Source organism: Ixodes scapularis, unplaced genomic scaffold (assembly GCF_016920785.2).
Source record: "Ixodes scapularis isolate PalLabHiFi unplaced genomic scaffold, ASM1692078v2 PGA_scaffold5__190_contigs__length_132052651, whole genome shotgun sequence".
In the NCBI taxonomy this organism is placed as follows: Eukaryota; Metazoa; Arthropoda; class Arachnida; order Ixodida; family Ixodidae; genus Ixodes; species Ixodes scapularis.
In genome coordinates this window covers 119,824,215-119,848,782 of record NW_024609880.1, presented here as the reverse complement: position 1 = coordinate 119,848,782, position 24,568 = coordinate 119,824,215, and the positions used below count along the sequence as shown (strand labels likewise).

The window sequence follows — 24,568 nt, the reverse complement described above, 5'->3', positions numbered from 1 at the left end:
ATGAGAAGAGACACACCCACCTAATCCTGAAAAAATAAGTGGGAAAGCGTGATTTTTTTGAGTACACTCAAGTGAGCGTTGCTTTTCACAACACAAAACGAAAAGAAATTTCGATTCTTCCAAGAATTACGTAATCGGGGAAACTATATAAAGCGAACACGTCTGCCCATATTGCCACTGCGTCTGAGAGGTCGTCAACGATGCTGTCCCTGAAACATTTGGTGTTCTGTCTAAGCGTTTCTGCGACATGCGCCGACGTAGAGTTTCAAAGTTGGAAGAAACCGGCAGACAACAATCCTGACCTGAACAGAGAAAACCTTGGCGCGATGCAGGATGCCTGGGAGGTAGGATTTATTTTCACCGGGGATATAAATTTTTGTAACGATATTACAGCCATCTGCCTGCTCATAAAGCGATTGCTGTTTCAGTCGAGATCCTCTTTATATTAGTGAGTAGAGGGCAGGCGGATGACCGTGTGAATACATGTACCCGAATAATGCCTCTGCTGAAAACAAACCCAACTTCGTAGTGCAAGAATTACTGATTGACCTGAAATGTTATAACCGGAACCGTTAGTTACAATTTGTTTTAATGTTTATTTTCCACTAACGTCTTGCGTTATATTTGGGCAAAGTCTGAGCCTCCGATGATGCGTAGATGTTTTTAACCTTTGGAAAGAAAGCAGTTTTATTTTATTGGCAGCGGCTTAATATACTCGTTTTCCAGGTGGCACACATTTAAAAGGATGACGCCATAAAATGTGATGCCTATAATCAAAATCAGCTTAATGAAGCTAAACAAACGCTGCTATTTTTGTTAGTGAATATCAATATTGCCTGTTTGTTCGTTTCTTGGAACATTTTTGTCTATTAATCTAATTTTTAAGCACGAACATTGTCTTTAAATGGACACTGACAGGGTATTTATGCTCGCCGAGGTTTTCAGTTGTACGTGACATATGAGAGCCCAACTACACAGAACAGAATTTGCGGCTCAAAATTCAGTTTCTTTCCGCCCGAAAACAGCGTATATATGTAGAGAACTGGCCGGTTTGAGTCGCGCTCACTCTCTTTTCCGTGGTCACGGGCCGTTTTCTAAGGTTTCGACGCGACCACCAAATTTAATCAAAGTCGTGGGTCATTGAAGGCACAGAGTCAATGTTAAAAATAGAAAACAAATATGAAACTCATATTTTGTGGCTCCCAAAAAGCTGCAAATACGTTGACTGAAAAAAAAAGTAGCGCAGACAACCGGAAGCATTTTGTGCGTTCACTGCGTAATTCTCAACATGGCGTCGTTTCGCGTATCGTAGGACTAGGGGATGGCAGCGGACGACGGGCGTGGGACCTCTACTTCAGAACTGTCGTTCACAGTACCGGCGAATTCCGTCTTCCTTCGAAAGAGCAATTTTGGACCGATCAAAAGAACTGATATTCATCCCGTACGACACGCCCGACCAGCAAGCCGATTGCACGAAGACGTCGCCGAGCAGTCGTCCCTTCTCGTGCTGAAGACATAGCTCGCTCAAACGTCAAGCACGAAGTGCGTACTTCGAGTTGAATACGCACGCGTACGGTTTCTTTACGATGTGCGAATGTGGCCTATGCGTGGTGCTGCCCGACTTTGATTGGGGAGCATGTACTGAAAGGAAAACTTCCGACATACAGTCGACTGGCTGCATTATTACGCATGAAAGAGATCCTTCAATAGCTCAGGCAATAAAACAAAAATCCTTCAGTAGCTCAGTGGAAAGACGTCCGCCTCACAAAAGAAAAAAAAAAAGGTTTCAGCCACACCAAGAATGGAACCCGGGCCCGCCGCGTGCACGCGGCGGACCCGGGTTCCATTCCTAGTGTAGGTGTACATTTTTTTTTTTTTTGTCAAGCATTTTGCGATGTTTATATTTCTTCTTTTACAATTATCCCTGAAAAAAAGCAATTTTTGCAGACGATACGTCGCTGAATTAAATGGCATGCGATTTCATTTGTGACACCCGCGAACTTATGTAGTCACTTTCAACAAAATGCATGGAGCATATAAATCGGGCAGCGTGCGTTTTCCCATCTTCGCTTAACTGTTATACAGGAATTGCAGCCAGCCATTGATCCCGACACGTTGATCTTTCGGAAACTTGTGCACTGTGCTGCACAATGCCACTTTCTGAACCAGGATACTTGAGACAACTCTTCACGCAACAGCTTGGGTGTATTCTTCTCGGAGCCGATCACAGGAATTCACCACAGCACGGGGGCACTCATTACTAATCGCCCACACTTAAATGTACTTCCGGAAGTACAGAACAGCGAGCGGAAAAAAAAAACATAACTGCAAAGGAATCGCATGGCGAAGGAATGCATTTCGCCTGCTACGGACAAAAAAAAAAAAAATTCACGGTTGGGTGTAGCTATGTGACTTCCGCCACTCACTCTACCCTCTCCACTTCCTCGCGCGGTGCGAGAGTTTCGGTTTCGGTTTCCAGCAGTTGCGTTTTTTGGCTTTATTAAAAATATACGTGACTCTGTAGCAAAATATTAATTGGGTAGTGTTCCGACAGCATAGTATCCTTGTAGTATCCTCTAAATAAAATGTGTTATTTGCTTTCGTTTTATGTGTGAATGTATATGTTGTTTCCCACACCTACTTGGGCCTTCGATGGCTTGTAGTATCCTCTAAATAAAATAAATAATAAATCGCCTGACAAAAAAGAAAAAAAAAACATTTTCGGGACTGTCAGTGTCACTTTAAAGCCTTTTAAGTACTTGTTTTTTACGTCAAGTCTACATTTGTCATTTTTGTTCTTCTGGAGAATCAATGACAAGTTTTCACTCGTAGACTGCATGGATGAGAGTGGAGTGTGCGTTTTCAATCTTCATCGCAATTTAATATGAATGCAAAAAAAAAATATCGATAGTCCTCTTACGTTTAGCTTAGCTTTGAGTAGAAATGTCTTCACATTTTTTATTTATCAATGCATACCCATTATACCTGCGGACAGCATTTAATTTGTGTCAAAATAATTTTAAGAAACATTAATACATTTTCAGACAATCAAGTGGATGGAGAGTCAGAGCTATTATCTAGTTTATAGTAGCGGGTCGGGGACAGAAGAACATTACGAAGATATTAGTTGTCTTAACTCTTTCGCTACCACGGGAAAAAGGGCAGTTTTTACTAGGTGGAAGGAAATATTTTTTGGTGCAGATTCACTAATGCCTTATTTACATTGTTTGGTATCAAAATGTAGTTAAAAGAATTTTCTATTCGATAACATAAAAGCTGCATATACATTTATTGCACAACATAATAAAAAAAATGTTTTAATGTAAAACTTTATACAGTGAGGATGTTGTTCTGCTTGACAAAGGTGGACAACTCTAAAAATATCAAGAGTGAAAAAATTTCAAGATATGCATTCTGTAGCTTATTATGCCATAAAATGATAACACAATTTTCAGAGGGTATTGCTGAAAACTGTTCTTTGCGCAAAAAAAAAAAGTTAGCGTGGGTGTGTGGCGTGCCATCCTCCAAAGCAGTCCCTCGTTGGGATGAAACACAGATACACACCACACGGCTCACAAAAAACTGCAGTCTTCCTTTCGACCTTCTTTTTCTCGTAGCAGAGCTTGCAGTTACGGCGCTTTTCTTGCACCTGGGGCTTGTGCTCAGACTTCTTTGGAGGAGGCGGAGGGTGAGCATGTCTGTCGTCCATCCCGAAAATCTGGTTGACCAGCTCAATACGGAATGCGAGCTGGTCAAAGCCAGTCTTTCTGGTGAGCTCCTCTATCTCGGGGTGATGTTCCCTGTGTCCTTGGAAGATGACAAAGCTGTTGACGACAGCAATGTCAATGCAGTGGAAGAACAGTGTCTTCCACCACCTGACACACTTCATCAAGACATTGTAAGAAGCGATAAGTTGATCGGACTTGTCAACACCAAGCATGCCCTTATTATAGTCTTCTATTATGAGTGGCTTCCTTATGGGGATCCTTGTCCATCGGTCTCCTCTCTTCACTTTTCGCATTGCACTGACGTGATTGTTGGCAGTGTGGGCTGTGCTCATCATGTTTACAGTGCGCTTGTCTTTCCATTGCAAATACAGCACATCACGGCACCGCAGCCAGCGAATGTCCCCTCGAGTTGCTCTTTTCTCCCAAGTGGTGTCTTTCAACTGGGAGGGAAATCCGCGCCGATCTTTGCGCGTTGTTCCACAAGAGAGAGTCTTCCTCTCAAGAAGGTGTTCAAAGAGGGAGGTGGATGTGTAGAAGTTGTCAAGGTAGATAATGTAGCCTTGATCCAAATATGCATCACACAGGCGCGTTACAACGTCATAAGCCAGTCCCTTTGAGCTGGGTGTTTCTCGCTTCCCGGTGTAAACGCTAAATTGCACAGTGTAGCCTGTGCTTGAGTCAGCAAGGACCCACAGCTTGTACCCCCATTTGACCCCCTTGTCACGCATATACTGGCGTATTCCCGATCGTCCTTTTGATTTGACCATTCGTTCATCCACGCACAAATTTCGGTATGGCTGGAAATGCTGACATGACACGTCATTCATATGTTGCAGCAGATGTGTGATCCTGTGCAGCTTGCCATCGCGGACAGCGTCAGTCTTCTCCGGGTCCATGACACTGAGAAAAGCAAGAAACGCAAAAAATCGGCTTCTGGCCATAATCTTTGGAAGAATGAGGCCGGAAAATAACTCCGAGGTATTCCAGTATAGATGGAGGCGAGGCAGTTCCACAATTCCCATGTAGATCAGGACTCCTATGCACTGCATCACTTCATTGGGACTGAACATTTTCCACGAGCCGTCCTTTTCTGCGTACGTTTGCCTCTCTAAAATATGCGCCCACGCATATTTGTTTGTGTTCTCACAGATCATGTTGATTAGCTCTGCGGTGAAGAAGAGTTGGAAGACATCGATGGCCCGGACGAACCGCCGTGCGCTACTCCGGACCGCGCCGCCAACTTTGACTCCCGGGTTTCGTTTAGGAAAAAACTGTACGCGCTTCACAGCTGCTGGCAAGGAATCATGTCCGTATGACGTTGAGACCCTGAAAATAAATAATATAGCTGTGAGTACATGCTCCGCCGGTCATAACTATTTATTAGTAATCTAAATGTGCGCCCCACATAGAGCTGACACTCACCCGCTGGATGTTCCGGCTTGAGTTGGTGCATCCTCGTCATCGGTGCTGAAATCTGATGTGTCCACATCATCTTCAGTCTCACTACTGCTGATTGCATCCGCAAAATCGGCTCCTACAGAGCTCGAAAGGCCAGAAGCACGACATCTTTTGGGAGCGCGCGCGCACGATGACGACGCCATGATCGAAGCGCTCGCCCGTCAAAGCTAAACTTTTTGCGACGCGGGGAGGAGCGCCGCAAAGCAGGAAACAAACAAAACATAGCGGAGCACGTTGTGTGTTTCCCACTTTCTAACCTAGATGGCGCTAGGCGCCCGTAAACCGCGCGAGCGCGCGAAAATTTGAACTGGAAGTGCGTCGATCAAATTGATCGATTTGAATAGGCGCGGTAGCGAAAGAGTTAAAGTGCAAACAAGTGACCTCAATTACACATTGAAGAGCGCCAAATACACATCAAGATGGTACGACACAGATTCTGAAACAATGTAAGTATGTTCATTGCCTCACAATGTCCCTGCCATATACGTTTTAATTAAAATATTCAACCAGTCCATTGAAGGGGTTAAATGTCTTTTCAAAAACCGATAGGTATCCACGAGTTTCACGGAAGCACAATCGCGTGCTTAAATTAGTTTATTTTTTAGCCAATATTTACTATATACACTATTTCGAACTGTATACTGAGTTTTGAAAATAGGATGCATACCGAAGTGCCGAAAGCCCTCTCATAAAAAAGATAGGATTACTATTATAGGAGAATAGTTACATCGTCTGAGCACCGCATAAGCACTTGCGCGCAGCATATATAGATGGGCCATTATAAATATACATGGCAAAAAATACATTTGAAGAATATTGTACAGGCTGCGAGAACAAGCAAATCTTTATTTTTCATGGGCAGATTAAAAAAACATGTAGCAGTTATTGCTTACAAAAAATAAAAAATGAGGCTTTCTCGCAACTTCAAAACAGTATGGAAGCTTCGCAAATTGAGCCAACTAAGGCTGACAATATATGCTTTAACGAAATCTGTATCAAATACGATCTTTGAGACATTTTCAACATCTTGCGTGGTCTCTAGAGAAAAAACAATAAAAGGTATGCTGATGAATAAATCGTACTAAATCATTTATTAGTAAGTTTATTACATTGGCCCGTTTTCGATTATTTCCTCTTTAAGGACCATGCACAGAGATGAAAATGGTCCATTATATTTTCAAGCGTGGCTTTTGAGTCCCGCAAATGTTGATACTGTGTTTTGTAAAACTACTAAACAAGAAATCATGCATGCATGTACACGTGGCGGGAAAAAGAGTGAGATAACCTCTGGAGCACCACAAGCGCGTGCAACGTCTCAAAAACTTTCTTACCGCGTTCCACACGGTGGCATGTGGTTCCAGAACACCTCTGTTTAACTTCAATACCGTTCGGTGCACACATAGAACAAATAGGAAACGTCGAAAAGACAAGGCGGTGTGGTGGAGTAGCATACTTGAAAGGGTAACTATAAGACTCAAACTTTGAAGCAACGCGCCGTAAGAGATCTTGTCTTTTGGGCGGCTATGCAGCGATTGTCTCATCCGCTCAGTACGCTTCATTTTATCTACATATTTTCGTCATATGATCTTCGTATGCTCTTCAATAACACAATACGTACATGACACTGGTTACTCTATTGTAACACCACAGTAAGTATGCGTCTCGATTCTGTATCGGCGTATACAACGTGAAAGTTCGTCTGTTTCTTGCATACCTCGTACGTTAGTTTACTCCCAAAACGCGCGCAAGTGCTTTTGTTTCTCCCCGACCTCAGGCAATGTTGCCTTTTGATTGGCATGCTCCTCCATTGTTCCGATGTGCCAGCGACGGATTTCGGAACGCAATTGCTCGCCGTATTACGTCGATATGCCTGACTTGGCACAAGCGAAAGAGAACGCGTCCCCTTTCCCTGAAATATTGCGATTCCGCTGTGTAAACGCAAAAACAAAAAGAACAACGCATTATTTGCCGATCTGTAGCCGGGTGTGGCAGATATGGGAGTGACGGTGTCCCGTCATTCGGAGCACAGATATTCAGCGAAAACAGTCCGCATCCGCTGATAAAAACGGCGTCAGCTCCTTGGTGAACAGTCTCTTGTGTCGATCGCACGCCGGAACCTTCGGCGATGCTATACCTTCAACATTAGGCAATCGCAGAGGGTGCGCTGGGTTCCCAACCCAACGGGAGACAATGTGGTACTCCAAGTGACGTCACTTAAAATACGGGGTGAGAGTTAAGGGTACGACGACCTTCGAAACGCTTTTACGAAAATTCTCGCAGCTAACTGGCGAAATCCCGAAAATCGTTGCTCCCCTCTTTAAGGTGTTTAATCCGCACATGCTGAAAGCTTGAATGTGACCATAATGATCAGGCAGCGGTAGTAAAAGAATTTGTTTCACTGAGGCAAGATTAAAATACGGGAAAACGACACCCACTGTTGTGTGTAAAAACCAAAGAGGCCATTTACTGGTAAGTTAAAAAAGACATAAGTTGCCGGCCCCCACTGGGAGCTGGCCAGAATTTACAGGAACGATATCACAAGATATTCATCCATATGTGAACCAGTCTTATTTGTCCTTTCTCAAATATAACGCTTTCGCATACCTGGCACATTCATAGTAGCAAGCATATACAAACCTTTTATGGCTAAGAATTTTATGTTTGTAGCATAGTTTAGAAAAATAGTTTATTCGCTCAGATTCACGTGTTTGTGTCTAGTATCTTTTGGATGGTATTGAAGAAGAAAAATTTGGGTTGTGTGGATATTTATACCCCGTGTAGTTGGTCAGCCATTTCAAAGTTGCGAGGAGTCGCTCGCTGTAGATGAGCAATTTAGCCAGTGCAGTACAACCGCTAGCCTGGGGTCTTTAACGTGCACCACGGAGTAGTGATACACGACCGCATGCCGGTACGATGCTCATCCAGATCGAAACGGGCGCGGGTGGGGATTGAACTCAGGATACTGGGCTCTGCAGCGCGAGCTTTCTATACACGTGCTCCGAGCTGGTGTGCGCTAGACCACTTTTTTGTATTTATTACTCAAAAATGGGTGGTAGAAACAATCAAAACACACTCTAACATGGTTACCCCTTAGTTACATTCAAAGTGGTTTGTGATGGTCATAGGGAAATACGAAGAAAGAGGTCTACGGTAACATATCTCGAATAGGGTCACATCTCTAAAAGTCGGGAAGATGAGCACATTTGTCAAGAAGTGTATACTATTCTGGGCGTTTGTTAAGGTGGTCGTACACATTACGTACATGCGACACAGTTTCTATGACATTGGACTTCGTGGACCGTGGAGGATCAGCATTTCTATCAAAAATCCTTGTTTTCCGAAGGCTATGCAGACCCATCAACGTGAACAAGTCATAAGGAAAAGTATCATTATGACTTAAAGGCAAAAAAAAACATTAAGATATTCCTTCAATGTCCTTTGCAGGACATCGCAAAACAAATTCAGCCACCGATCCCCCTTGGTTGTATTGTTTCATTAAAAGACAGGGTTCTTTTTTTTTTAATGAAGAACGATTTTGCGGTCAGGTTTAATTTAATTTCCCTACTAAAAGATAAAAAAAAATAATCTTGAGAATCCTTTCTTTTTCTCTCGCCGGTATTGACACACAGAAGGAATGAAGTTTAAGCCTTTTGATAGGTTCAGTTCATATAATTTGAAAATAAGCAAAGTGTTAAATATATTTTTTTTTAATTTCAAGCTAGGCGTTTGTAAGAGAACGAGTGAAGTCTATTGCATGTTGTTGAAATCATTTTGGCTAAACATAAGGTATGAAAACCGCTAAATGATAACTTTACGTTTACTTTTGGTTGCTCTTTATATTTCTGATTTATGAATTTGAGATAGGCTACATGCACAATGGCTAAAACTTATGTTACTATGGCCTTAAAAAAAGCGTGAAACATAATGCCTAATTAATATTTAACAAACGTTGTTATTTCCTAAAAAAATTATACCGAGCGTCCCACAAAGGACGATGTAAACTTCGGGTTTTACACTTTCGCACGCCTTGTCCTTTCCTATATCCTCTCCACTTTCTACCTTGCCCCAACTTGGCTCCCCTCGCAGCTTAGAAGAGGGGAGCGCTAAGAGGATTATCTTCCCTTCAAAAAAACGAGGTTGTACATCGGACTTTAAGTGTAAACAAGATGTCTACACATAGTTTTTTTCCCCCATCTTGTGCTACAGGAAATCAAAAACACAGTTTGTTCAAGCTGTAAAACAAAAGGATTACAGTATTGAAAATAATATGCAACTGGGTACGTACCTTACAATTTCTTATAGAACCAATTAACACTTCCATCGTTATGGCACGATTTCTGGCAAGTGTTGTGAGCGAAACAGTTGTCGCCGGGAGGCGCAATATGAATGCGGCAACTATTTGTGAATTTATGAAGCACAGCTTAATTGCCAGGTTGTAAGCCTGGGAATTAAACTTTTACGTGGTCTCCATTGATTTATTTAACCCCTCACATATGTTTCATGCTAAAGCTGCGTGCAAGTATCAATTTTTTTATATTTGAGTACCGAGTGCGGCTATGGTTTTTGTCTGATTTACTACAGTGTCATGTTTGTTTGAATAACTTCTGTGGACGCACAGGGGTTAATATTAGCTTAAAAGGACTCCACTAAGCTATTTTGTATCCAAAATTTGGCGGTACACAGAAACCGGTGTAAACATACTAGGAATACGAGGTCGTTGATAATAAGCACGTTCCTCACATCACTAAATTGTTTACACTCAAACTATACTTCTGGTTTGCTCTCCAACATTTTGGTCCTCATGTGTTCGAGTAAACTAAAATTATTGAACGAATTTTTAGCATATATGTTCTTGTTTTCCTTTTCAAAATATGCGCGTGTTCAGTTGTGTACAACCCTTGAAATAGTTACCCTTTTTTTCTTTTCTTTTTAGAACGTACTTCCATATAATATGAAATTATTATTCCAGGTTTTATTATAAACAATCGATAAAATGCCACTATAAAATGTACCTGTGACACTTAGTTCGCTTTAAGCTGAAGCAACTAAATGTTCTCAGATTATCTAAACCACAGCCTCCTGTATACTCACAAAGCCTGGCACTTCGATGGCGGAGCCATAGAGTGCCCGTTCGCACATTTGAAGCGCGAGGATCTGGTAGCACAAAGCATTTCTCAGGGAGTCTGGTATTCAGCGCACAGCTTTTGCAGCGGCGAGGACCCGGAACATGGTTTTCAAACCCGAAAGGAAAAGAAGCGGCAGCCCGAGGAACCCGAGAAGTACGAGCGGACATTCCATCGCTCGGGACAAGTGCGTTGCGGCGTCTCGCCACAGCGGGGCGCCCGTTACATGACTCTTGACTGTCGCTCTACCTCTCCACTTTTGGCGGCCGCGCTACGTTACAATCTGCCAGGTTTTGTCAGTATAAAGGAGGCTACGCCTAAACTTACAAGCTTCTTTTTTTTTTTTAATAACGTCGCAGCGGGGTAATTGAGAGCAATAAAATGGCGGCTGTCAGCTATTAAAGCGATGCGTGTAACCGTCTAAAATATTTCGTTCGCGCGCGCTTGATGTGCGCGCTGCGGTGCTAGCATTTGTTTTTAATTACAGTTCCTTTCAATCTTTCTATGTGCTCCCAAGACTTACGTATTGTGCTCGGTTTTCCTCTCCTGCTTTAAGACTCCCCCAATGCAACACCGAGGTCTAGTGCATGAGTTACTTTTGACGAACGCGGGCAAGCTGACGCTCCTCCGTTTATTTGAGACGTACCATGCTTGACGTACGTGCTTGTTCAGGGAGAGCATGTTTCGAAACCGCGATCTCGTGTTACCCTGTAAGTTTAAATGTAAGCGGATTATAGATTACTGCTTATTCTAAAATACATTTTGTAAATATTTAAATTCCTACGTATTTTTTGTGTAGCGTATGGGAAACATAAAGTATATAACATTAAAACCTGGAGTATGACAGAAATATGTTGGAGACTGAAGAAAAACCAGTGGCAATTGCTTGCAATTGTATAAACTTCCAGTGCCAGGGTATGAGCAAAATGCCCAAACAAGAAGTTACGCAATTTAAGACGGACAGAAAGTTACGCACAAACGCTATATAGGAAACCCTTTCCTTTCGTTTTTATTCGAGGCGTGAACGTGAAAGACTTTCGTCACCAACATCTACGAACCAGAAAGCCCAATGGCGTATTCACCTGGCTACATTGTGGGCACTCGACGGCCTTAGTCGAAAAGCTCTGTTTCTCCAACGTTGAGCGGAGCGGACGCAGCTTGGCGCAGAACGCGCGCGTTTGATTACCCGGCGAGCAGGACTCGCTATCTGCGAGCAATAAGTATTTGTGCGCGCTGCGCTACGCCGCGCTTATTACACTCGACGTCGGATCATACGAGAGCCTTAAATGATTGGCGCAATACACAATTTTCTTAAGTGCACCACAGCAGCACTAGTCGTCGCCATTTTTTGGGCACGAAGCGAGGGATTTAGTCCCAGTCTTTGCCGACCGCTGATGCAGCACTCGTCTTTAAGATGACCTCAGTGTACACGCTCAAACAACGGCGTACTCAAATAGTTGACCCACAAGCTATTGGTGTGGACACTTTTAAATGGGTTCTATCATCCATGGCTACATACTCATTATCTGTCTTCTTTACTTGTTTTGTCTAATTGCTGACGCCGTTTATTGTTGACTGCAATTATAGCTGTTTGAGGCATTTTTTTCTACTTATTTTACACTGTGAATTTTGGCGTTAACGCCACACGCCAAGTCCTGACTCAAATCCGATCCGTGCGTATAGTGTCGAGCTCACAACGTACCACCTAATTAATAAAATTCTCCTCCCTTTTTCTTTTCAAGGCCAGCCAAAACCTAAAGTCACGTCACCAAATGGAAGCTGCTACGATCTCAAGTTCAACTTCCTCTGCGGATACTACGGCTGCACCATATATCATCCGGAATGTTGGCGAAGTCCCTTCACTGAATATTCAGAAAAATACGTGCTATTCAGCAATTCCTTTTGTCATATACTGAGATCACTACAAAATGTAGCATACTCTAAATGTGAGTATAATGAAATGATTTCTTTACAATTGCAACTTATTAAGAACATTTTCTAGGCGCAAAATGGAAGTAATTAAATTTAAATATATGCAAGATATTCAACAACTTGGATTAAACAGCGCGGCCAAAAACAAAAAGAAAGTATAAACAAGACAGATAACATCGCTGTCGTCTCTCTCTTTTTTCTTTGTCCTTGTTTTGTCGGGCTGTTTTAAACCAAGATGATCGTCAACCAACCAGCCCAAACATACCTTTTAACAAGATATTCAAAGTCGTTTCGATCTTAGTATCAACCCAAACACTTTTCCAGTCACTTTCCGTCCAGAAACCAACAACTAAGCGGTCAATGATTCCGAAAATCACACAAAAGTCAAGACAAAATCATTCGAGCAAATTTCGATAAGTGTAAAAAGTTTACTGAGCCTTTACTCAAACAGTGACATAACAAAAAGATACACACGTGGCTTGCAATGACCTCACATCGCATACTTTTACACACCATGTAAGAGGAGCAGAAGTGAGCTGCTTTTTTAGGCATTTTGAGTGAGGGTTAATCTTCTATGACCTTTTGGGAGGAGAATAGTGACGTCTGTGCAAATTCGGGAGCCACAAAAGAGGATCCTGATAAGAGGAGAGCTTGCTCTTCCCCTCTTCTCTGGTGGTCATCGAAGCGCTCTTTGAATGACGTCACGAGCAGCCCATGTATACAAGTGGCTTCTTCGAAATCAACTGACACGAATGAGGCGAGAGGCCCACTTCCATGCAAGCTAAAGGCAATAAACCTTTCCAGCGCTTATCACGCAGACTAAATATGCCGAGTCAGTGGGGTGTGGACGCATGCGCTCAGCCAGATATTCCCCATGAGAATGCAACTGCGCATGCTCAGAACGCGTTCAACAGACCACAAGACAAGGATGGCAGCACGCAGAAGGTGACTGTTCGATGGATCTATAAACGTTTGCAAGCACGGTCTCTGAGCGCCGCCATCTTGCTACGTGTGTGGGCATATCCCATGAGAGTCAAGCATTTCTGAGGCGTACGCACGGATTCAAGACTGGCGCAAAAAACAAAGTGTGTTTTATCCACAGTGGCCAGACCAGCACTTGAAGCGCAGCTCCTTACAAACGTCTATAGGATGCGTCGTTGTCGGCGTAGCAGGTAGAATTGCACACTACCGTGGTGCTGACCCCATGAGCAAACTTATATGACTCGTTTTATACTCATGCCAAAGTCGAGAACGGTCCTTGTGAGATCAATGGTTTCTGAACATACTCAAGCATTCCACCAGGTCAGGTGAAGCGGGAACAAGTGTTGGGAACAGAAATTGCATAGATGCAAGGACAACGCCCACTCAGCCACGAACCTGGCGAAGAATTGCAGTCCTAACGCGTGTGTATAGCTACCATGTTCGCCCGATGCTAATTTTAAAAGATAATCTACTTATTTCTTTTCTTCTATATTAGAAATAAAAAGACGAAAATGAAGTACGAAATCAGTGTAGCAATAGGCTGGAGAACACTGTAGTTTATTAATATGCAAATACATTCTCAAGGTACGAATTTCACTGGTCACAAAGGTTGGAGATCTGAATTTGGTGCCACCCCGACTGCAGCTAATATTCGCAGCTTCAGTCAAAAAGTAGGATATGAAAAATAAAACAGCCCATTGAAATAATGCAGTGAAAGGCCCCTAATACAAGGGTACAAACAGTGTTGCTAGCAGAAACCGGCGGCCGAGTCGTTTGTGCTATCGCGTATTCTGATTTTAGTATTTTATTTCTACTTAGACAAAAGGCCACGGATGAAAAATGAGACTTTGTTTTTCCGGACATTACATCTAACTCCTTATCTTCATTCTACATGAAGAAAATCTATTCAAGTGTCGAAGTTAAAACCCCTTACTGTATGCTAATCGGGGAACAGACGGGAGCCATCTTACTCAATCTTTGTCTTAATTTTCATAGACATGTTAATATTGAAATTGGTCCCTAATAAACTCGTTCGGATCCTAAAAACCCGGAGACCGGTGATATTAACCATTCTGATGTTAGCGTGAGACTGAGGCAGGAAAAGAGGAAGTTTCAAAGTAGAAGAAAAAGGAAAAATCGAGGATACGTCTCTAACACAGCTAAAGACAAGTTTATTCGGTCACCCTCTTATATACACTCCACAATCTTCACCACAGAACCTTCGCGACCTCCAAAGCCAAAAGATAAGAAAGAACTCATCTCTTTCCACCACAATAATCAAACGACCTTGACAATCCTACAAATCCCCCCCCCCCCCCTCACCAACACAACCTAGCTCCTCTCTCCCGGAAGACGATCGACCTTCGCGTACATAGCGCACCCTCCTCCTCTCCTCCCCGGACCACAATCCCGAAACAACCCGGCAACAAAAGATACCAATCCACCTGATCCAAACCAAAGACACAAAGGAGGAAACCCCTTACACCCTTTCACAATCAAAAACCACTTAACAAAACTCTCAAATCCGCAAGAAGGTTTTTGCACTGCTGCTAAGCTGTAACGACACTTGACTAATGCAGTTGCCCATTGATTTCATTCTTACTGTTTCCTTTACAACCCTTTTGATGTCGTTTACTTCCCTGTGTATTATTTCTGTTTCGGACCAGCGTGGTATACAATTATTACATTCTTGAACATGTTTCGCTATTTCCGAATCAGTCGTGTTGTTTTTGACATTTCTTTTGTGTTCAGTCAATCTATCATTTATACACCTCGACGTTTGACCCACATACTTAAAACCACATTCCAGGGGAATTTCGTATACCACTCCATTATCACACGGAATAGACTTTTCTCGATGCATTTTTGTGCATTCCCTTACACTCTTGTGGAAGGGCGTGAGCTTACTCAATTTATAGTCGGAACTAAAAACCAGATCAACATCGAACTTTTTTGCACAAGCCTTCAAGTTGTGAGCAATTTTGTGATAGTACGGAATTACAGTAGTTCTATGTTTTGGCCTTTGCTTTGGTTCGGCTCTACATTTGTCTGCGAATTTTACGGATAGCTGTTTCCCTACGAATTCATCCTGATAACCAGCACTGTTTAGCCTTCTCCACTGCCTTTTCACTGACTCAGCCAAGAAATGAGTACATGATCTGTCCATTGCATTTGTGATTAAAGACTTGACAATACCTGCTTTGACTGTTTTTGAATGGCAACTGTTTTTTGATAGCAGCGGTTTTGCGTTTTCTTTTCCATATTCCCAACATAGCCTTTTTTCATTGTGAATCATAAGCTCTAAAAACTGCAGTTTACCATTCATGGGTCGTTCGACTGTAAACCTCAGTTCCGGGGCAGCCGATCTGATCAATGCTTCCAGAGTGTCAGATAATCCCTCCCGAAAAGAACAGATCAAAATGTCATCCACATATCTTTTCACAAAACAGGATTCGGACGTCAGTTCTTGCAACATATCAGATACAATGCAATCCAAAGAATTTAGGTAAATTTCAGCTAACGCCGGTGCTACACTCGACCCAATGCATACTCCCTCTTTCTGTAAATACTTTTTTCCTTGATACTCTACTATTGTTGACTGCAAGTAATAATCAAGAACGGCAAGAAAACTGTCCACCGATATGCCTGACCGCGATCGGAACCTTACCAAATTCATTTCAAGCACCCCTTTTACCCTTTCCAACAGACGACTCTTCTCTAATGAGTAATAAAGATCCTTGATGTCCATTGACAACATATCTCCTTCCTTTCCATGATGACCTTCGAGTACCGTGATCAACTCACTCGAATTTCTCAGTGACAAAGACTTATCTAGAATTGCATGATTTAAACCTTTTTGAAGAAACACGGAAACTACCTTCTGCCAAGTGCCATTCTCATTGATCACCACTCTAAGTGGCATCTCCGGTTTATGATCCTTAATGAAGAACTTTATGCTCAACGCTGATTTTGACAGATTTACCATGGTCTTTGCTACGTCCTTAAATTCGTCTTCCTCTAAAATTGAAACTATATTTTTCTTTAACTTTCCGATGTTTCCACCCCCTTATTGAAACAAGGATTCCATCGCTTCACCCGTTTTCGTTTGAAATGACGATTTTGAAAGAACCGCGAATCTACCGGATTTATCCGTTTGTAGCAATTGTAATGACCGATCCTCTAACTCTTTTCTAACCGAGCTGACGACACGAAAATTCCTTTTCTCATTTGGGTATCCAATCCCCATTACGTTTTCCATTCTGCCAACAGCCTGTTCAATAAACGCCGCTCTTTCTTCATGCCTGACTATTCTTGCAACCGACTGTATAGAAGAAAATACATCCACCGTTGACGGTTTTACATCAATACAAAACTTCGGTCCGTTTTCCAACACTGCTTGCGTCTTCCTTGATAACATTACGCCACCCGGATTGATAACAGAACCTCCACACATCCGATCGAAAAAACTAAAAACCGGTGAGTCTCTATCCCTTCCCTCCTGAGATTTCATCTTAATGCTATCCAGAACATGCCTTCGTTTGACATACCACATACGGTTGAAAACTGTCCTCCTGATGCTGTTCCAAATGATGTAGTCCCTGTGCCGCTTGAAATCACCTCCCATCAGGAGCTCCCAAAGTCTTTCGGAAGCGTTGCGTATTTCTTTGATCCGGTGACTTGAGGCTTCTCTGTACGCCTTGAGGATCCTCTTCTTGCCGCTCCAATGGCCCCCCGACGCTGACAGATGTTTGAATGCATCTGGGTCCACGAACCTTTTTCGGAGGCAGATGCCGAAATATGCAACCTCGGCCTCCAGCTCCGCCAGTTGACGTCCCAGTCGGTCCAGTACTTCTACTGCTTGAGAAATCCAGACGGTCGGTGTCGTTGATGAAGCGGTTGTACATGAGAAGGGGACCAAGCCTGCTTCAGGTATAATCAATGATATTGTAGTGAGTGCGCAGGCGAGCTGGTGGAAATTAACCATTCTGATGTTAGCCTGAGACTGAGGCAGGAAAAGAGGAATTTTCAAAGTAGAAGAAAAAGAAACAGTCGAGGATACGTCTCTAACACAGCTAAAGACAAGTTTATTCGGTCACCCTCTTATATACACTCCACAATCTTCACCACAGAACCTTCGCGACCTCCAAAGCCAAAAGATAACAAAGAACTCATCTCTTTCCACCACAATAATCAAACGACCTTGACAATCCTACAAATCCCCCCCCCCCCCCCTCACCAACACAACCTAGCTCCTCTCTCCCGGAAGACGATCGACCCTCGCGTACATAGCACACCCTCCTCCTCTCCTCCCCGGACCACAATCCCGAAACAACCCGGCAACAAAAGATACCAATCCACCTGATCCAAACCAAAGACACAAAGGAGGAAACCACTTACACCCTTTCACAATCAACAACCACTTAACAAAACTCTCAAATCCGCAAGAAGGTTTTTGCACTGCTGCTAAGCTGTAACGACACTTGACTAATGCAGTTGCCCATTGATTTCATTCTTATTGTTTCCTTTACAACCCTTTTGATATCGTTTACTTCCCTGTGTATTATTTCTGTTTCGGACCAGCGTGGTATACAATTATTACATTCTTGAACATGTTTCGTTATTTCCGAATCAGTCGCGTTGTTTTTTACATTTCTTTTGTGTTCAGTCAATCTATCATTTATAGACCTCGACGTTTGACCCACATACTTAAAACCACATTCCAGGGGAATTTCGTATACCACTCCATTATCACACAAAATAGACTTTTCTCGATGCATTTTTGTGCATTCCCTTACACTCTTGTGGAAGGGCGTGAGCTTACTCAATTTATAGTCGGAACTAAAAACCAGATCAGCATCGAACTTTTTTGCACAAGCCTTCAAGTTGTGAGAAATTTTGTGATAGTACGGAATTACAGTAGTTCTATGTTTTGGCCTTTGCTTTGGTTCTGCTCTACATTTGTCTACGAAAGCAGAACCAAAGCAAAGGCCAAAACATAGAACTACTGTAATTCCGTACTATCACAAAATTTCTCACAACTTGAAGGCTTGTGCAAAAAAGTTCGATGTTGATCTGGTTTTTAGTTCCGACTATAAATTGAGTAAGCTCACGCCCTTCCACAAGAGTGTAAGGGAATGCACAAAAATGCATCGAGAAAAGTCTATTCCGTGTGATAATGAAGTGGTATACGAAATTCCCCTGGAATGTGGTTTGAAGAATGTGGGTCAAACGTCGAGGTGTATAAATGATAGATTGACTGAACACAAAAGAAATGTCAAAAACAACGCGACTGATTCGGAAATAGCGAAACATGTTCAAGAATGTAATAATTGTATACCACGCCGGTCCGAAACAGAAATAATACACAGGGAAGTAAACGACATCAAAAGGGTTGTAAAGGAAACAATAAGAATGAAATTAATGGGCAACTGCATTAGTCAAGTGTCGTTACAGCTTAGCAGCAGTGCAAAAACCTTCTTGCGGATTTGAGAGTTTTGTTAAGTGGTTGTTGATTGTGAAAGGGTGTAAGTGGTTTCCTCCTTTGTATCTTTGGTTTGGATCAGGTGGATTGGTATCTTTTGTTGCCGGGTTGTTTCGGGATTGTGGTCCGGGGAGGAGAGGAGGAGGGTGTGCTATGTACGCGAAGGTCGATCGTCTTCCGGGAGAGAGGAGCTAGGTTGTGTTGGTGAGGGGGGGGGGGATTTGTAGGATTGTCAAGGTCGTTTGATTATTGTGGTGGAAAGAGATGAGTTCTTTGTTATCTTTTGGCTTTGGAGGTCGCGAAGGTTCTGTGGTGAAGATTGTGGAGTGTATATAAGAGGGTGACCGAATAAACTTGTCTTTAGCTGTGTTAGAGACGTATCCTCGACTGTTCCTTTTTCTTCTACTTTGAAACTTCCTCTTTTCCTGCCTCAGTCTCAATCTAACATCAGAATGGTTAATTCCCACCAGCTCGCCTGCGCACTCACTACAATATCATTGATTATACCTGAAGCAGGCTTGGTCCCCTTCTCATGTACAACCGCTTCATCAACGACACCGACCGCCTGGATTTCTCAACCAGTAGAAGTACTGGACCGACTGGGACGTCGACTGGCGGAGCTGGAGGCCGAGGTTGCATATTTCGGCATCTGCCTCCAAAAAAGGTTCGTGGACCCAGCTGCATTCAAACATCTGTCAGCGTCGGGGGGCCATTGGAGCGGCAAGAAGAGGATCCTCAAGGCGTACAGAGAAGCCTCAAGTCACCGGATCAAAGAAATACGCAACGCTTCCGAAAGACTTTGGGAGCTCCTGGTGGGAGGTGATTTCAAGCGGCACAGGGACTACATCATTTGGAACAGCATCAGGAGGACAGTTTTCAACCGTATGTGGTATGTCAAACGAAGGCATGTTCTGGATAGCATTAAGATGAAATCTCAGCAGGGAAGGGATAGAGACTCACGGGTTTTTAGTTTTTTCGATCGGATGTGTGGAGGTTCTGTAATCAATCCGGGTGGCGTAATGTTATCCAGGAAGACGCAAGCAGTGTTGGAAAACGGACCGAAGTTTTGTATTGATGTAAAACCGTCAAGGGTGGATGTATTTTCTTCTATACAGTCGGTTGCAAGAATAGTCAGGCATGAAGAAAGAGCGGCGTTTATTGAACAGGCTGTTGGCAGAATGGAAAACGTAATGGGGATTGGATACCCAAATGAGAAAAGGAATTTTCGTGTCGTCAGCTCGGTTAGAAAAGAGTTAGAGGATCGGTCCTTACAATTGCTACAAACGGATAAATCCGGTAGATTCACGGTTCTTTCAAAATCGTCATTTCAAACGAAAACGGGTGAAGCGATGGAATCCTTGTTTCAAGAATGGGGTGGAAACATCGGAAAGTTAAAGAAAAATATAGTTTCAATTTTAGAGGAAGACGAATTTAAGGACGTAGCAAAGACCATGGTAAATCTGTCGAAATCAGCGTTGAGCATAAAGTTCTTCATTAAGGATCATAAACCGGAGATGCCACTTAGAGTGGTGATAAATGAGAATGGCACTTGGCAGAAGGTAGTTTCCGTGTTTCTTCAAAAAGGTCATGCAATTCTAGATAAGTCTTTGTCACTGAGAAATTCGAGTGAGTTGATCACGGTACTCGAAGGTGATCATGGAAAGGAAGGAGATATGTTGTCAATGGACATCAAGGATCTTTATTACTCATTAGAGAAGAGTCGTCTGTTGGAAAGGGTAAAAGGGGTGCTTGAAATGAATTTGGTAAGGTTCCAATCGCGGTCAGGCATATCGGTGGACAGTTTTCTTGCCGTTCTTGATTATTACTTGCAGTCAACAAGAGTAGAGTATCAAGGAAAAAAGTATTTACAGAGAGAGGGAGTATGCATTGGGTCGAGTGTAGCACCGGCGCTAGCGGAAATTTACCTAAATTCTTTGGATTGCATTGTATCTGATAAGTTGCCAGAACTGACGTCCGAATCCTGTTTTGTGAAAAGATATGTCGATGACATTTCGATCTGTTCTTTTCGGGAGGGATTATCTGACACACCGGTGATATGATGCAGCATTACAGATCACAAAAGCTCACAGTGATAGCCAAACTGGTGAACATAAAGTTTAAAATCGCAGAAAAATCTATTGAAGTGCTTAGTGTAATATCTTTGAGAGCATATTAAAACCATTATACTCGGTCTGTGAAATTTGAATCTTATTTTACTTTTGTTTTTCTGCAAAGTTATAAAGAATTCTTCCTTGTGTTTTTTTTTTTTTTTTTTTTTATTCAATTTCTCAGATGGGGAAAGCTTATATTTATATTTTTGCCATGAAACCGCTTGTTTTTCGTTTGTTTTATCCTAAGCGAACTGTTATAACCTGAAATGCGCGTTTTTCCTTTTGCCTCAAAATATCGTTCTTTTTTTTTTTCAGCTTGTGAATTCTGGTTGAGAGAAGATTTGTTAAAACATTTGTCACTACAAGTCACTACAAGAACACGAAGCGAAGAAAGAGAGGAAAAAGAGAAGGAATTTGACAGTTCGAGTAAAACTACGTATACGTATGATTCCTTATTTAAGGAGCTTCCGTCCAGCTGTCGATACGCATTTCTTCTCAACTGTGGATATCCGACATACAGAATTTATGACAAGGAAGATTGCGACAAGAGAGATAAAACACAGAACGCCGCATCGGGTGACGTAAACGCAAGTCCTTAGCACAATAATTTCAGCAAATACACTTCCCGTCTCTGTATCGGACATCGTGCTCAAGCCATCTTTCGAGTGTCCATTGACGTTTTCTTTTGTTGCTCCGTAAATGGGAACCAGTCTAGTACCTAAGACAGTCATCTAAACACTGGGGGTGACTTCGGACAAGTGCAGAGACCAGCAGTACTTTGACCCATGTGATATCTCGAGAAGAAATCTTGCAGTCTGCAGTGCGGAAAAAAATACTAGTGGTAAAAAAGTCAACTTTAGCGAGGAGTGCCTAAGATATACTTGGTGTGGGTATTAAATCAATAAAAATGGCAATAAAATAAGCATTTCTTTCAATAAATATTTGTGACTTCAAAATGGTTTCTGTGAATAAAACCAAGGGGCCTGCATTTCTGCAGTGCTTGGGTACACACTGCGTCGAATTGTGATAGGATTGCTTGTCTTCTTTGAAGGCAACATGCCGGTGATTAAAGGGACGATGCAACGATTTTTGTAATTTGCGCGAATCCCGCTCAGAACGGATTCCTGATGTTAAACCCACGAAACGCACGTTTTTTTTACACCCCCCAACTTGCTGCCGGAACAATAGGCCAATTGGTCTGCAAGCGACTGTACGCCGCTAATGTTGATCATAGCCACGCGCTATGGTTGACAAAGCGCGGGACATATGCTGAGTTCCAGACATCTTTATGGTTCGGCTATTGTCGTCATTGAAGCGATTGAATATGGGCCACTACCAAGATGCTTCTCGAGCTATTTATTATCACGAGCCCAAATCGAGTGCTCACGCAATGCTCGGGTCCCATCTGTGAGCTGCATTCAAATCTCGTCACTGGAGTGGGTACTGCAAATTCGCAGTTACGACACCAAGTTTCGCGAAGGAGAGATTCAAAGAAAGCGCTCGCTTTTTTCCGTGAAATTAAATTGCAACAAAGAATTTTTTTGGCTAGTGGCGTTGCGTGCGAGTGTCCTTGAGACCCACCAGCGCCACTAAGTTCCTGGAAAACATTACAATTACTGAATATCGTTGAACCGCCCCTTTAAGTTGCGACGAAACTCATGAAGGGTAACCGAGCGTCAGATGGTCGGCGATTTTCATCCCACATAAGTGGTTGTACTCAGCAGATCCGCACTTCTGTTCGCCCATATCCTCGTCAAACCACTTGTTTCTCTTGCATGGCATTGCGAAGACTCTGGCAATCGAAGGAGCGCCTCGTTCCGCGGCCTGCCATGCACGCGATAGGGGGATAAAAGGTAACTTAATAAATATCGCATCAAAATCGTCCCCTTGGCTCGTGCAAATAAAAAAAATTGTCGCCCTCTTGTCCGGTGTTTGAACGTAAGGCTCACGATTCATGGTGTCCTCTTTCTGATTTCAATTTGGGGACACCCAGATTTTTTTTTCAATTTATTTATTCCCTAATTACCTTCTCGTGTGCACGCGTATTGTGTTGCATATCAAAATGGTTACGATGAAGCAACCCAAATATGCCTATCGCATTAAGAACTAAGAAAACCAGTACCTATTTAAAAGAACAACAACACCTTGTCTTTATGATTAGATGTAGTTAAATACAAAGGTCCAAGCGAGCTGGACAAGAATGACAAAAATATTCCCAGGAGAATGGGAACAAGAGGGACAAAGGACAAACACAAATCTCCAAACACAGCTAGGTTACTGAGGCGCGACCGAAGAAATCCCCCTGGTAACGGATTCGATACCCAGACCAGGCGGATTGTTTTGGTCGGGCACCTGTCACCTAGCTCTGTTTGGAGATCTGTGTTTGTCTTTTCGCCCCTTCTCCAGGCATTATTTTCGTCATTCTTGTCCAGCTCTCTTGCACCTTTGTAGTGAATTGCATCTAATCACAACCTTAAAATGCATGCTGCGCCCGTGTTGGTGTTAGACTGGTGGCAGCTGATAAAACCCGTTTGCTCTAGTGACGTCTAGCCCCTTGTTAGCCCAGTTGGTGGAGCGCTCCACTGAAAATAGAGTGGTCCCAAGTTCAGTACCCGGACCAGGCAGATTTTTTTTGGTCGCGCACCAGCCACATACCTGTGTTTGGAGATTTATGTTTGTCTTTTATCCCTCTTATCCCCCTTCTCCAGAGATTCTTTTCCTAATTTTTGTCCAACTCGCTTGCATCGCATCTAATCATAACTTTAAAACGCAAGCTTCGCCGGTTTTGGTGTTAGACTGGTGGCAGCTGATAAAACCCGTTTGCTCTACTGACGTCTAACCCCTTGTTAGCTCAGTTGGTGAAGCGCTCCACTGAAAATGGAGAGGTCCCGAATTCAATGCCTGGACCAGGCGGATTTTTTCGGTCGCGCACCAGCCACCTACCAGTGCTTGGAGATTTATGTTTGTCCTTTGTCCCTCTTATATCCTTCTCCAGAGATTATTTTCGTCATTTTTGTCCAACTCGCTTGCATCGCATCTATCGTAACTTTACAACGCAAGCTTCGCCCGTTTTGGTGTTAGCCTGGTGGCAGCTGATGAAACCCGTTTGCTCTACTGACGTCTAACCCCTTGTTAGCTCAGTTGGTGAAGCGCTCCACTGAAAGTGGAGAGGTCCCGAATTCAATACCTGGACCAGGTGGATTTTTTCGGTCGCACACCAGCCACCTACCACTGTTTGGAGATTTGTGTTTGTCCTTTGTCCCTCTTATATTCTTCTCCAAAGATTATTTTCGTCATTTTTGTCCAACTCGCTTGCATCGCATCTAATCATAACTTTGCAACGCAAGCTTCAACCGTTTTGGTGTTAGACTGGTGGCAGCTGATAAAACCCGTTTGCTCTACTGACGTCTAACCCCTTGTTAGCTCAGTTGGCGGAGCGCTCCACTGAAAATGGAGAGGTCCCGAGTTCAATACCCGGACCAGGCGGATTTTTTCGGTCGCGCACCAGCCACCTACCTGTGTTTGGAGATTTGTGTTTGACTTTTGTCCCTCCTATCACCTTCTCCAGAGATTATTTTCGTCCTTTTTGTCCAACTCGCTTGCATCGCATCTAATCATAACTTTAAAACGCAAGCTTCGCCCGTTTTGGTGTTAGACTGGTGGCAGCTGATAAAACAAGTTTACTCTACTGACTTCTAACCCCTTGTTAGCTCAGTTGGTGGAGGGCTCCACTGAAAATGGAGAGGTCCCGAA

The 24,568-nt window shown here is 43.0% G+C and overlaps 1 protein-coding gene across 1 annotated transcript; it reads left to right on the top strand.

Annotated features, from left to right (window-relative positions):
* Positions 1-200: 200 nt before the first annotated feature.
* On the top strand, positions 201-21,414 carry LOC120839342. Its single transcript, XM_042293796.1, has 7 exons — positions 201-344; positions 3,045-3,126; positions 3,343-3,348; positions 5,548-5,632; positions 9,393-9,463; positions 12,052-12,255; positions 21,131-21,414. Exons 1-7 carry the CDS (start codon positions 201-203, stop codon positions 21,412-21,414), a joined length of 876 nt encoding a protein of 291 aa, XP_042149730.1.
* Positions 21,415-24,568: the final 3,154 nt, after the last annotated feature.

Bases quoted from the DNA above. Each gene is read 5' to 3' on its own strand.
- LOC120839342 (XM_042293796.1), top strand. From the start codon at position 201: ATGCTGTCCCTGAAACATTTGGTGTTCTGTCTAAGCGTTTCTGCGACA. The intron at 9,464-12,051 runs GTACGTACCTTA...TTTCTTTTCAAG, and splicing joins TGAAAATAATATGCAACTGG to GCCAGCCAAAACCTAAAGTC. The intron at 12,256-21,130 runs GTGAGTATAATG...TTTTTTTTTCAG, and splicing joins AAATGTAGCATACTCTAAAT to CTTGTGAATTCTGGTTGAGA.